Genomic DNA, 14,095 nt, shown 5'->3' with positions numbered 1-14,095 from the left:
CTGGTATAGGCAGACACAGAAGCACTGTTAACTTTCTGAAAGTCAATGAAAAATGCCCCTTTACCCACTTTATCCCCCAACCTCCAACTTATGAAAACAGAGCTTTTATCTTCTGTTTGTTTTTTTTGTTTGTTTTTGGGTTTTTTGTTTTTTTTTAGGCAATTGGGATTAGGTGCCTTGCCCAGGGTCACACAGCTATTAAGTGTCAAGTGTTTGGTCTGAGGCCAGATTTGAACTCAGGTCCTTCTGACATCAGGGCTGGTGCTCTATCCACTGTGCCACCTAGCTGCCCCTTCTGTTGTTCTTGCTGTTAGAACTTGCATCCAATCCATGTGTCTCTTTTCTATGGTTAGCTGGTGGTTGGCCATATCTGTTCTCTTTACTAAAGTTTCAGTCAAATGGTATTCTATAGAAATGATCCATGCATTGCGCATGGAATCTAATGAGATTGAGGGTCTTATATTTAATGATTCTCTATGGGTTGTATTGAGCCATTAAGTAAGGTACCACAGGAGGTACCCCTGTGCGACTAGTGACAGCATTAAGGTGATAGTCATAGGCTCATAGATTGAGTTGGCAGGTACCTTAGGAGGCATTTGGTCTAACTTCCTCATTTAACAGAAGAAAAAAAATGAATGCCTGATCAGTAACTTACCCAAGGACACTCAGGTAGTAAGTGGAAGCATTGTGATTTGAAATTACATCCTCTATATACAGAATCCTTTACACTGTATTACACTAGCTCCACAATGGGAATGGATGGGTAGGCTAAAGACAAAATAAAATTATCTTGCTTCAAACAATCTTGCCCTGTGTTTTGTAAGCAGATGCAAAGGAAGGCCCTAAAGTGAAAAAATAAGCAAAGCATTGTCAATGCCAAGTAATGAAATTTTATATCACAGGAACCAGCCCTTATAAAAATCTGCTGCACTAAAAATGTCAAATAAACCGTCTTGTGACTTCTGACACTGTAGCAACTTGAGTCAAGAATGAATTATGCCTTTCCTCATCCTCTTAAGAAGCTACTACTATAGCATCCTTATCAATAGATAGAAAGAAACAGGTACGAAGATTCAATAATACAATTACAATAATACAAAATTCAATAACAACTAGCCATTATTTTCACTTTTCCATATTTATAGTAGTCCTTTCATTCAGTCCATTCATTTCATTCACATCTTTCATTCATCCTTTCATTCAACTGACTTCTCCCCAGTTCTGTTATTTCACCACTGTTTCTATTTGATGAACCGCAACAAGGGAGATAGGTAACAAAAAATCTAATTCTTCATCACAGACTATTAGAACTAGATGGAACCTTAGTATTTATCCCATGTAACCCCATCATTTGAGAGATGAGGAATTGGAGGTAAAGAGAGATTAAGTGATTTTCCTAAGATAAGTTTTCTTTTTCTTCTTTCTAATTTCACAGTTTTGCTTATTTGGAAAGCCAAAATAGATTATCAGGTGACACATGGACATTAAGCAGTTGCTTGATTTATAAGTACATGTTTTCAAGGAGTATATATTTATATAGCAACCTTTAGACAAAAGGATGATTTATGTATGTGATTTACTAAAGGACAAGTACAACTTTAATGCCATAAAATGAAGTATAACATTCCCAAACTTCAAGGAACCCAAGTGAAACTTGACTATAATAATAACTACTAATTAGCTAGAAAATGTCTATTAATGAATTTTCTTGATTAAATAGGTGGTTCTTAATTGAACAGCTCATTATTCAAAAAGGGACAATGGTGTTAGATAATGTGCTTAATTACTTAGTTGAACATTGTAATTTTGAATTTTTATGTGTTCCAATTAACAAAAAAAGATATAAAAATGATAGTGAAAACTTCAAAATACCATTCAATTGTATTTTCAAAATTATTTATTTAAAAATTTTTAATAAAATAGTCAATGTTTACCTATTTTTTATTTGATAAAATAATTTTAAAATATTAGGTTTTCTTAAGTTTATGGGCACAAAATGAATTAGGTTGAAATTAGAAGGTAAACAGTTAAGTAGAAAAAATCTTTGCAGCAAGTTTCTTTTATAGAGAATAAAGATGTGGCATGATATACGCAGATGTATAAATACATATATATGTGTGTGTATTATATAAATATATCTATGAAGAGAGAGAATTGATTAAATATTTGAGAGCCTCTCTCTAATATATAAATGTTCAAAAGATAAGACTAAGCAGTTCTCAAAGGAAGAAATCCAAGCTACTAAAAGCCATGAAAAAAAATTCCAAATATTCCAAAAATTATGATATGTGATTGGAATTAATGATTTCAAATCAACAATACTACAGAGATGAAAATAAAAACAACTCTAAGGTTCTATCTCATACCTGTCAGATTGGGAAAGATGCCAAAAAAGGAAAATGACAGTTGTTGGAAGGGTTGTGGGAAGACAGACACATTGGCTGATGGCTGGAGGAGCAGCCATTCTGAAAAACAGTTTGGATTTACGTCCCCAAATTACTAAATTAGACTTATCTTTTGACCCAGTGATACCACTGCTAAGCCTTTTTGGCAAAGACGTTAAAGAAAGAGGAAAAAGATCTATATGTTAACAAATATTTATAGCAGCTCTTTCATTGTTTTTGTTATAGAAAAAAAAAACTGTAAACAAAGACAATGCCCATTAACTGAGGAAAGGCCGAGAACATAATTCTAACTTTATCTGGAAACGAGTCTTAGAATTTAGTAGATTTCCCCCACTAAGTTGTCTCTCTGCCCCAAGTCTTTATCCTTCAACTGAAAAACTCTTCACTAGTGTAACTGAATTCCTAATTGCCTTAAAATGTGCTTTAGAGGTCAACAATCAGGCATAACCAGAAATTCCCACCTCCTATTAAGAAGAACAAAAAGAAGAAGGATGGTATAATGAAAAGAGTCCAGGGGCTTGGAAAAAAAGGTGTGTTTGAGTCCTGAATCCTCACTCCAATACTTGGTAGCTATGAACCTCTCTGAGTATCAGTTTTATCTTATATAAAATGAGAATAATTGTATTTACATACATCACAGGGTTTGGTTTGGTTTGGTTTTATTTTTAAGGAAAGTGTCACACTTGTCGTTATTGTTGTTCAGTCATTCAGTCATGTCCAACTCTTCATAACCCTGTGGACCATACTGTTCATGGAGTTTGCTTGGCAAAGATACTGGAGTGGTTTTCCATTTCCTTCTCCAGTGGATTAAGGCAAACAGAAGTTAAGTAACTTGCCCTGGGTCACACAGCTAATATGTGTCTGAGGTCAGATTTAAACTCAGGCCTTCTTGTCTCCAGGCACAGTGCTCTACCCAATGAGTCACCTAGCTACCTCTTGACTATATCACACAACAAATCATAAAACTTAAAGAAACATTAACTCTTAAGGTTGGCAGAAAAAAAAAGTTGAAATATAATGCTCACATTTTTTTCAGAACATTGAATTTATAATAAGTGCTATTTTTGAGCATTCATTGTTAAGTACTCATGAATAGTTTGTTAAATACTCAAAATTAAATCTTTGCTTATTGTTAGATTTTCTTTTCCCTTCTCCAATTTATTAAAGAAGAAACCAACATCACTGTGATATCAAGAAGGGTAGGAGTTACACAGCGAGGATGGTTGATGCTTTATAACTAGAAAGTTTAAGAAGAGAAGGAAGGAGGAGAAGGGCAGCAGTGATAACAGCCTGAAGCCAGGGAGGGCAGTCACCCACACAGAGACAACTTGCAGGAGAGGAGCTGGTAGGCTGGTCCTGACTTCTCTTTACCCTACCGACTGCCAGGAACCAGGACAGGCAGCATCAGCCAGCTCTGGCATGATTTGCAAAGTATAAGTTCCAGTTTCTAGCTGAGTGAGAATGAGGGCCAACAGCCAAGGAAAGAGTGGGGACAGACTGAGTTAGAGGAAGTCATTTGAGGGACCGCTGATGGACTACACTAAGAGGCCTAACTATCTGGAGTAAGGAGGTGATGGAGCATCTGTACTCTGCCTTAGACAGAGCACAGTCAGAGTATAGTAGTCAGCTGTGGATACTGCACTTTAAGAACAATAATGAGTGAGAGAATATCCAGAAGAAATCAGAAATAAAAATGAATGTCCCTGAGTCCTTATCAAAGGAGGAGGGAACAGAGGATCTGTACTATGCCTGGGTCAGAGCCCAGCTAGAGCATTGTATTCAAGTTATAGGAACCACATTTTTAGGACAACAATGAGCTACAGAGAGCATCCAGAGGAAGGCAAAACCAAAGATGGATGTCCCTGAGTCAATATCAGATGAATATTAGTTGGAAGAACTCATAAGGCTTTGCCTGAAGAACAGAAGGACAAGGAGGGACATGATAAATATCTGTGTAAGAATATTAGATTTGTTTCATTCAGTGATGGAGGATAGAACTAGGAACAATGGGTAGAAACTGCAGAAGCAAATTTTGGCTTAATGTCACCCCCCCAAAAAAAATTGAAACCTTTCTCAACAGTTAGAACTAACCAGAAATAAAATGAAGTGCATAAGGCAGTAGCTGGGTGGCACAGTGGGGAGTCAGGAAATTTAAGTTCAAATACTGCCTCAGCTCTTGACTAGCTGTGTGATCTTGGGCAAATCACTTAACCTCACTGTGTCTCAGTTTCCTAATCTGTAAAATGGAAATAATAAAAATAATTATAGCACCACATAGGTTTATTGTGGGTGTCAAATGAATTAAAATATATAAATGACTTAGCAAACCTTAAAACACCATAGAAATGTAGATGTTATTATTCTAGTTAAGGAGCCAGTAAGATACTCCACCCCCTTTGGAGATGCTCCTACAGGAATATAACCTTTGATCAAATCTGTTACAGTGGGGATTTTTTTCAGATTAGGGTTGAACGCGATGGCCTCTGACATCTTAATTTTGCTTCCACAGATACCACCACCAACATGACTAAATTATCCACTTTAAATAGAATTATATGGAGGCAGTGTGGTGCTGCTGTGTCAAAGGCACCGATGTTGGAGTCAGAGGACCTGCATTGAAATGATTACCCCAGTGATATTATGCAAGCAAATCACTTGGCTTTCTTTCCCTGTGCATTAGTATCACCATCAACAAAAAGAGTGAGTTGGATTAGATGATCCCTAATGCCTCTCTGAATATTAAAGAATGCATAATAATAATTTATTTTAGGATTTATTGAGATGTTACAAATATGTAAAAATAAAACTTTAATTTATGATAGATTAATGCAATAATATTCCTAAATGACACTGAGCTAAACACTTTACAAGTATTACACCTAAGAATAGCAATGAACCTTCATTTTTTTGTAAATATAAACCAAGATACGTATTTATATCTAAATGGGAAATAGTATAAGATCATCATTTCCTCTTCCTTCCTTTGGAAGTTTTCATGTGAAAGAGAGAAACAAAAAGAGAGATACAAAGAAGAGCAGGACCTGAGCCAGAAAATGAGGCAAAAATCACACAGATCAAGGTTGGGGTTTGATTGCTCCTGAGCCTTCCAGAATGGAATAGCATCGGACCAAATTTGTACTAGTTTATTCCAGCCCTATTTATATACGATTGGAAATAGGTCAAAGACTATTAAAATTGTCAATATTCCCTCTATTTTCATAGGTAAAATTTGCTGTTTTACCACGAATTCAAAAGTGAAAGGCTAATAGTTGTTAGGAACCTCTTAAACCTAAGTTCCACCAGTGAAGCTATGCAATGCTTCTTAATCAAGGGGACCACTGAATACAACTGGCTAATCTGTGGCATAGCCAATGAAAAAAGGAGAAACAGAAACAGAAAAGGAAGAAAATGAAAGAATAGATGTGAAAATCTTGAAGAGAAAGAGAAAAGCTATGGAAACTGAGGGGGGGGAAAGACAGAAGAAAAAATAGATGTATGTATTTCAAGGCATGATGGCCTGCAACCAATAACCCCCTCAGAGACCACTCAGTGTCAGTAGGTTGCCTTATTCAGATTCACAACTTGTCTATCATTAACCTGACATTTAAGGGGGGGAAAAAGAAAGGAGAGGAAAAATACATACTAATATTTCTTTAAAAAATTAAATACTTAAAAAAACCTCATTTTACATAAAGAGATTGTGCTATGAGTTCCTGTGCCTGAAAATCTCTCTCTATAGCGAGAAAAGGTAGCACATGACCTATGCTAGTCCCACTGGGTTGTTTCAAGATTACTGTTTATTCTTAGGATAGAAAGGTTAGGCTTCATGTTGATTCAAAACCTGCTCTACTTCTTGAAATTTCCCTCATGGGTGTCAATTAGTTCTGTCTGGATCTGCGGTTTTAGTTATGCTGGCACCTGCCCATTAGAAACCAGGGTATAGCTGTCAATTCATTTCACATAAGCCTTTTGATACCTGTCAGATGCTAGCTACCTCTGAGCCTCAATGATATAAAAAGATGAGCTTGTGGTAGGTGAGTATCTATAAAATACATGCCTTCTTTATATCTGGCAACAAATCCATGACTCTAACCATTTCTTTTTTTCTTTGAATTATTTTCACCTTCCCTCCACTCCTAACCTCAAAGTCTCTCTATTTTTTGTTACTTTGCTTCCCACTTCATCTTTAATATTTCTCCTTTTTTGGAAGGAAAAACAGCAATTTGAATATTGCTGCAATTAAGTAGAACAAAAATCACCAAATCCAAGTTCCTCCTTAGTCTTTCTCCTCCCTAGTCTACATAAAGGTATCATGGTAATCTGCGTAGTCTTAGTGTTAACTGCCAAGGTCATGATGAGGTTTGAAAGCAATTTTCTCATTCCAAATCAAATATCTGAGAGGACCTGGTGCTGGAGGAGAAGAAATATATTTCATTAGAAAGATTCAAATATGTCATTCTTGCCATGTCAATGACATCAGCAGATAAGCAAATGATATCAGCAGATTTGCTTTCTTCATTGAGATTCTCTTGATATTTTATTGGTCTCCACCGAACTATAGCTGATATTAAGCCTAACTTTTGCAGGAAAATATTGATTATTCCAATCCAGCTTATAACCTAAGTGCTATTTCAGCAAGGCTATGAAAACAACATACATTCCTTCAGGCCATAATAAGCTGGAAAGGGTTTGAGAATGGATTTGGTGGCACACCAGCATGAGGAATTTGTAAAGATTTATCATTGGGTTGGCCTTACCAGGTTGATTTATTACCGGGTTGGTGATTAATTTGTTGTTGTTGTTGGTTTGTTTTTGTTTTGTTTTGTTTTGTTTTGTTTTGTTTTGTTTTTCCACATCAGTTCTCACAGATAACCTCTTAAATTTTAGAGATTTCTTTCTTCATTCTTAGAGGGAGGATCTACATGGATGAAATTACAGATTCTTGAAGTATCAGTGGATAAGTATTTAACACTTCAGTTTCAAGGCCCTCCACAATTTTTTACCTTTCCACATTGCTTATTTCGTTTTCCCTCCTCACTGATAGCTTTACCTATCTTATTTCTTGAAATTCTCTTGAATTCCATATTCACTAGGCCACTTTCTATTTCTTAAACAGTGATTCCCAACAGACTTTTCAAGTCCAGGAATGAATTAAGTCCCAGATATAATCATCTGGAGGTTTTTCAATATGTCAGAAGTACATCAGCAAAGAACAGTCATATAACTCTAAGAGATAATTTCAAGAGCAAGGAACCGGCAAATGTTCTCTAGAAATCCTTGGTAAAAACAACCCTACACTCAGTATTCTGCTTACCAGTGGTTCCTGTTGCTATTATCCATTTTGCCCTATGACATGAAATCTCAGGAGGACTTTGTTTATATTTTATAAGCTGTTTCCATGATGAATGAATGAAAAAGCATTTATTAAATGATGATTACGTACCAAGCATTTTCCTAAACAATGGATGTAAAATTAAGCATAAATGTATATGTTTGTGTATATGTATGTGTGTATAAATATATATGTATCTGTGTTTGTGTATAGGTGTGTGGATGTGCATGGCAGGACCCATTTTCAAGAAGGTTACACTCTAATTGAATAAGAGAAATCATAAATTCAAGCCCAGTTTCAAGGCGGATGGAAAGATCCAGAAGTTCTATGGGTGTATGTAGGCAAATGGCCAGGACTGGGGTTCATTAGCTTCCCACTAGTAGATTGGATGACAATGTCTTAGATGGAGTGGAGTACATATAGACAGGGTAAATGGGAAGCCCAAAGAATGTAGGGACAGAGCGACAGGTGTTAAGGCCTGGAGGTCTTCCATTTCATCAGAAGGATTAGAATGTGTTTCTTCCAGCTTATTCAAGCAATGTGAGTATCTATGTGGTTCTTCTAGCCCTGGTGCCTCATGGGACTTGGGCAATTTAGGAATGGGAAAGGAATGAAGGGAAGATGAGGGAGAAAGGCAAATTCTTCCCTCTACTCTCCTGTCCTGCGGGGTCTGGATAGTGTGAGTGGTCAGGAGATGAGGTCTCTATTGAGGAATGAACTAGGTCCATTACCATAGCAACACGTCTTCTTGGCTTCTTCCAGGTACAGATGTACCTTTGGGGGTGTGGGGTAAAATGCAAATCACACTATATGCCTTTCCTCTTTGACCTCTCCAAATAGGAAATTCAGTATAAATAAACATTAAGGAAAATCTGTTAAGTAGGAATGAACTCACACAGATAGTATTTGAGACAAGTGGGAAAAGTCTTGGTTATAACTGGGTTTCAGTGGGGGAGTTATGGTCTTATTTTATAAATATATACATGAGTTTCAGGTGTGGTTTTGTGTCTGCTGACAGATCCACCCCCTTCTGATGCTGACTATCTCCCTAAGGCATCATCATCAATCTGCTCACAGCTTTATGGAACTTAATACTAGGGAAGACTTTGGCTGTGTCTCTTCTCCCCATCCTGAGCAACCATGGAAACTTGGTTGCCATGGTGATTAATTGCACAGGAGTAAGCATATCTATTTGTTTGTTTGCTTGTTTGTTTTTTCAAAATATTTCTTTAGGTAATGGGAGGGAACAAGGAGATTATTGATGACTTCGACAAATCAGCATAGGTATTTAAAATGTATTCATACATATGAGTGATTTCCTCAAAAGACAGTCTCATTAACAAATATGGTTTCTAGACTGCAGTAGAGAAGGAGAAATCCTTACCTAATAGCACTGCTGCCAACATCAAGATCTTGTGCAGTGACAGCTCCAATTATGGTCCCCACAGGAGTGTCTTCATAAACCTCCATGGTGTAGAGGGGCTTGCTAAACACTGGAGGCTCATCCACGTCCAACACACTTATCTTCACAGTCGCCGTATCCTTAAAAGGACCCACTGAGTGGAAGCGGTGGTCAAGATGAAGGTTGGAAGCCTCTACTTTGAAAGTATATGCCTTTTTTGTTTCAAAATCTAATGGCTGCAGTAAGAAAAATCAAAAAGAGGGGAAAACATAAAATATGGCAAAACTGTGAGCTATACGTTTGGAATGTTCTTATAATTTGTGTGATTAATCTCTTGATTTCTATGCTAGAGATTGCTATGTTTAATTTCCTATTGCTAATTAAAGGGGGAAAGACTTAGATTAAAGAAAGAAAAAAATACATATTTATTGAAGGGCTAATGTAACATGTACAAATGAAAAGGAACATGTGACAGTATTAACCATATGAATCTTACAGCTTTATGTTAAAAGTTGCTAGTTAAGAGATACCTATACCGAAGAGTCGTTCCTTAGTGACCACTGACATCTAGTGGCGTAAAGTTACAATGAGCAAATACAGAGATTTCATTTTGTAAATAAATACTTGATATTTAAAAAAAAAAATCTTAAATTCCACAATTAAATGTTATCAGCAATTCAATTTTTCCTTCACTTTTGTAAATGTTATTGCCATGATTAGCTTGTTTATTTTCCCTATTCTGACTTCTCTTGATTATCTATTCCCCTGGACTTTTCATGATTTTTTTTCATTCTGATGTAGGTATTTCAAGTAATAGTAACATAGCTCTTCTGCAAGCTTCTGGGGACTGACTAAGGTTCTCTGGCAGGAGGGAGTCCAACACTAACTGCTCCACCTCCCCCAGGGAACCAGGCCCTGAAAGGTTGGGGGAGGAGTTATAATAACAACAAAAATAAAGGTGTTGAATAGAGTTGTGTACTTTGTCAAGTTTTATATCACTACAGTAACATAATTATATAATTTAACTACATACCACATCTATATGATATATGGCAAGGGCTGAGCTCCTTCAGACTAGAGATTTGGAATAGCCTAGGTGGGATTTAAACAGGTTATAGATCATATAACTTGATAACTGAAAGTGAGAGTAGAATTAATATCATTGTAAAATCTTAAATATAGAATGCACTAATCCTCAGATTTATTGATTCTTAATAGTATTTCTCTAAAAAGGGTACATAGCCAGGAACATGTGTTGCAAGTCATGTTACTGTGGGTGGATAGATAGGTCCATCTCAATAATTCAGATAGCTGTCATACTACATACACACACACACATACACACACACATGTTCAAAAAATTAATATGCTGAGGTACTCATCTGGTTAAATTAGATTTCTAATATTGTCTGACACCAGATTTGAAGAATATGAAGGCTCTTCTAATCATTTAAGAAAAGCCAAAGTGTTATAAAATGAACATTGAAACGCTTTGTAGCCAGTTGTCTGAGGCTTCTGGGATAATTGCCACTTGGGTGGCTCATATGATATGTTAACTGCTGTCTCAACATGGCAGTTCATCTTCTCCGCAAAGCCTGATGAAATAAAAGGGCCATCATTTCTCCTTTTTGAAACACATATTTCCAAGAAAAAAAATTAAATAGCACAATCCTCACCAACTACCATAATAATCTTAAAATTTAGAGGATCTTATGGAACTATTCAAATTAAGAGAATAATTTTCCTTGGATTAGTCAAAAAATAAGCTTTTTTTTCTAATTTATCACAGGGAGACATATTTGGGCCGATTAGTGTCTCTGATTTTTTAATTCTTATAATTACTGTATTACTATTGCATATATAAATAATGTGTATATTAATATATCAGATATTTCTATATAATCATATTATATCACATATAATATGAATTATATACATAAATATATAGTTACTTTTGTTTTCATCTTACCTTCATTTCAGAATCTATTCGTTCCCACTTCCTTAGCTGATGAGCAACTCATGCTTATAACAAGGAGTTTTAGAAAAGAAAATAAAGCAGTTCAACAAACCTAACTTGGAATACTTCATATGTGCAATATTACACACCCATAATTTCCCATTGCTTCAAAGAAGAGAGGGATGTATAGTTTCTCCTCTCTGAATTGTTGCTTTTGAAAATCCCCTCTGTTTCCTTTGGTTCCACTGTTCTTTCTCAGTGCCACATCCATTTTTTTTCCCTTCCTTCTGACTTCTTCTCTATCTTTACCCCCTCTATTCTCATTTCATCTTCTTTTTTCCACAGCTTATTTTTTCTTTTCAGAGTTGCTCTGAGAAGCTTACGCTAAGCCCTATTTTTACCTGTTTTCCACAATTGCAATTAAAGAAGAACAAGAAAACTCAGTGCCCAACTCCCAAATGGCTTATTCCTTGTCCATGACTATGTAAGTTTACCTAACCAAATCCCAATCTCTGTATTCAATTTAACTTAATATTTCTTAAGCTTCTACATGGTCTGAAGCTCTGTACAAAAGTTATAGGGATAAATTGGCAGAAATAAAATTGTCTCTGCCTTCAGTGAACTTATATTCCACTAGGAGGTGTGTGGGGATGAGTGGGGGATACAACCTGATGTGGATAATAATTATAAGTTATACAGAAAAATAATTTCAAGTTGTAGAGAACATGAACAACTCGGAGAGGATGGTGGAAATCAAGAAGGGCTTCTGGTAGGAGTGGCTCTCAAGCAGTATGGTAGGCCTGTACAAAGATGGAGGAGCAGAAGATGGTAATGCTAGCAGACCAGCTGATCATGACAGAGAATGCATGAAGGGGAGTAATATGAAGCGAGACTGAAAAGGTAGGGAGTTGGGTTATGGAGGTCTCTAAATGCCGAACACAGTAACTTATATTTGATCCAAGAAGCAGTTGGAAGCGATAAAGTCGCAGCCATGTTTTAGGAATGTCAATTTGTCAGTTATGTGGAAGACAAACTGATGATGGGAGAGAATGAAAGCAGGAAAATCAATTAGGAAGTTGTAATTGTCTGGATAAGAGGGCCTGAGAAAAGGTTGGTGACTGCAACCAGAGAGAAAAGAATAGGTATGAAAGATGTTCATTGAAGCTTTAGTAAATTATTATGCAGGACTGGTTTCTCATAGCCCTCCACTCTAATTAATGCAACTAACAAGATGGTCTATACCCTAAAGCCTTTAGCAGGCGAGAATATGTCTTATTTACAAAATCAACCATAGAGATTAAACTGGGTGTGTGAACAATTCCTAGATGCCTCTACTGTATCAATTCAGTGAGTAAAGTAGGTGTAGTCTGAATCAAAGGACACAAGCCACACAGGTAATTTTTTATGGCTGATGAACAAGAATCAGCCATGCCATAAGGGGCTTGGATAAAACATCAAGCCAGTGAAGAAATAGGAATTTCTGTAGAAGTTAGCCTAGTTGTAGAGAAGCTTGAGCCAGGTCCCTGGAATAGAACTGTTTGAAAGTCGGTTTGGGATGGAGTCAATGTCCCCTCCCTCCTCACCTCATCTTGACCAGAACAACAAATGACAAAGATACTACAGTGGTTTCCCATTTCCCTTTCCAGCTCATTTTACAGATGAAGAAACTGAGGCAAACAGGGTTCAATGACTTGACTAGGGTCACACATCTAATGAGAATCTGAGGTTGGAGTTGAACTCAGGTGTTCCTAACTCTAGGTCCAGCTATCTATTCACTGGACCACCTAGCTTCCCCAGTGGAAAGATTGTAGTGCACAAAACAGAAATAAGGACCTTTAGAAGAGAGATCAGTTTTGAGGAACTATAATAGCATAAACCCTATTTAGAATATTTTTTTCTGAGATTATGTCTAACTCTCCAAATATGAAGAACTCCAGTATCCCTGCTCCTGCTGCCATAAACACTGCTTAATCCATCAACCACCGAGCATGAGTGAATCTCTATCCATGTTGGTCAAGCTGGTGTCCAAAATGGCAATTCCTGCTGGGAGTTGTACTGCCTAGGGCATGGTATCCAGCCTGATGAATAGATGCCAGGTGACAAGATCCATTTCCCTCTAGCCACATATGCCCTAGTCATCTCTTCTGAGAAAGCCTACCATGAGCAGTTTTTTTTAGCAGAGATCATCAATGCTTACTTTGAGCCTGCTAACCAGATAATGAAATGTGACCCACGCCACAGTAAATATATGGCTTGCTGCCTGCTCAGTTGTAGTGATGGTCCCCCTCACCAAGATGTCAATGCTGCTATCGCCACCAACAAGACAAAGCATAGCATCTAGTTTGTGGGCTGGTGCCCATTTGGCTTCAAGCTGGCCTCAATTACTAGCCATCCAATGTGGTTCCTGGTGGTGACCAGGCCAAGGTACAGAGGTCTGTGTGCATGTTATGCAACATCACAGCCACTGCTGAGGCTTGAGTTCACCTAGACCACAAATTCGATCTAATGTATGCCAAGCATGCCTTTGTTAACTGATATGTGGGGAAGGGCATGGAGGAAGGAGAATCTTCTGAGGCATGGGAGGATATGGCTGTACTGGAGAAAGTTATGAAGAGGTTGGTGTGGATTCTGTTGAATGAGAAGGTTAAGAGAAGAGAAGAGTACTAATTACCCATATAACTCTGTAGCATGTCATATCCAAAACTCATCAGCTTAAACACACTTAGCTTATCTGTAATCTATGTGACTGTTTAGAAGATACCATGATGGTATGAAGGCAGCCTTAATAGTACAGCTAGCTATCTAGTTATAGAGGTGGGGAACCTGAGGCTTCAAGGTCATGTGTGGCCCCCTAGGTCCTCAAATGTGTCCCTCAAATTTTATTACATACTTCCTGGAAACATCAAATAATGGATTCTCTTGAATTGTTGCTTGCTTCTAGTATTTTGATTTAACTCTTCCTATGTGGGCACTGTGTCTTCCTAACTAGATTGCAAACT

At 37.1% G+C, this 14,095-nt stretch overlaps 1 protein-coding gene across 2 annotated transcripts in view; it reads right to left on the bottom strand.

Moving 5' to 3' along the window:
* CDH12 (cadherin 12) overlaps positions 1–14,095 on the bottom strand; it is a 390,052-nt gene that overhangs the window by 59,366 nt on the left and 316,591 nt on the right. For both annotated transcript variants that reach the window (XM_027868906.1, XM_027868907.1), the window contains one exon: positions 9,122–9,375. In XM_027868906.1, the coding sequence (XP_027724707.1) occupies positions 9,122–9,375 (254 nt within the window). The remainder of the gene's footprint in view (positions 1–9,121; positions 9,376–14,095) is intronic.

Source organism: Vombatus ursinus, unplaced genomic scaffold, assembly GCF_900497805.2.
Source record: "Vombatus ursinus unplaced genomic scaffold, bare-nosed wombat genome assembly UNPS02014791.1, whole genome shotgun sequence".
NCBI lineage: Eukaryota > Metazoa > Chordata > Mammalia > Diprotodontia > Vombatidae > Vombatus > Vombatus ursinus.
The sequence above is the reverse complement of the archived record's forward strand: the minus strand, read 5'-3'. Positions and strand labels throughout refer to the sequence as shown.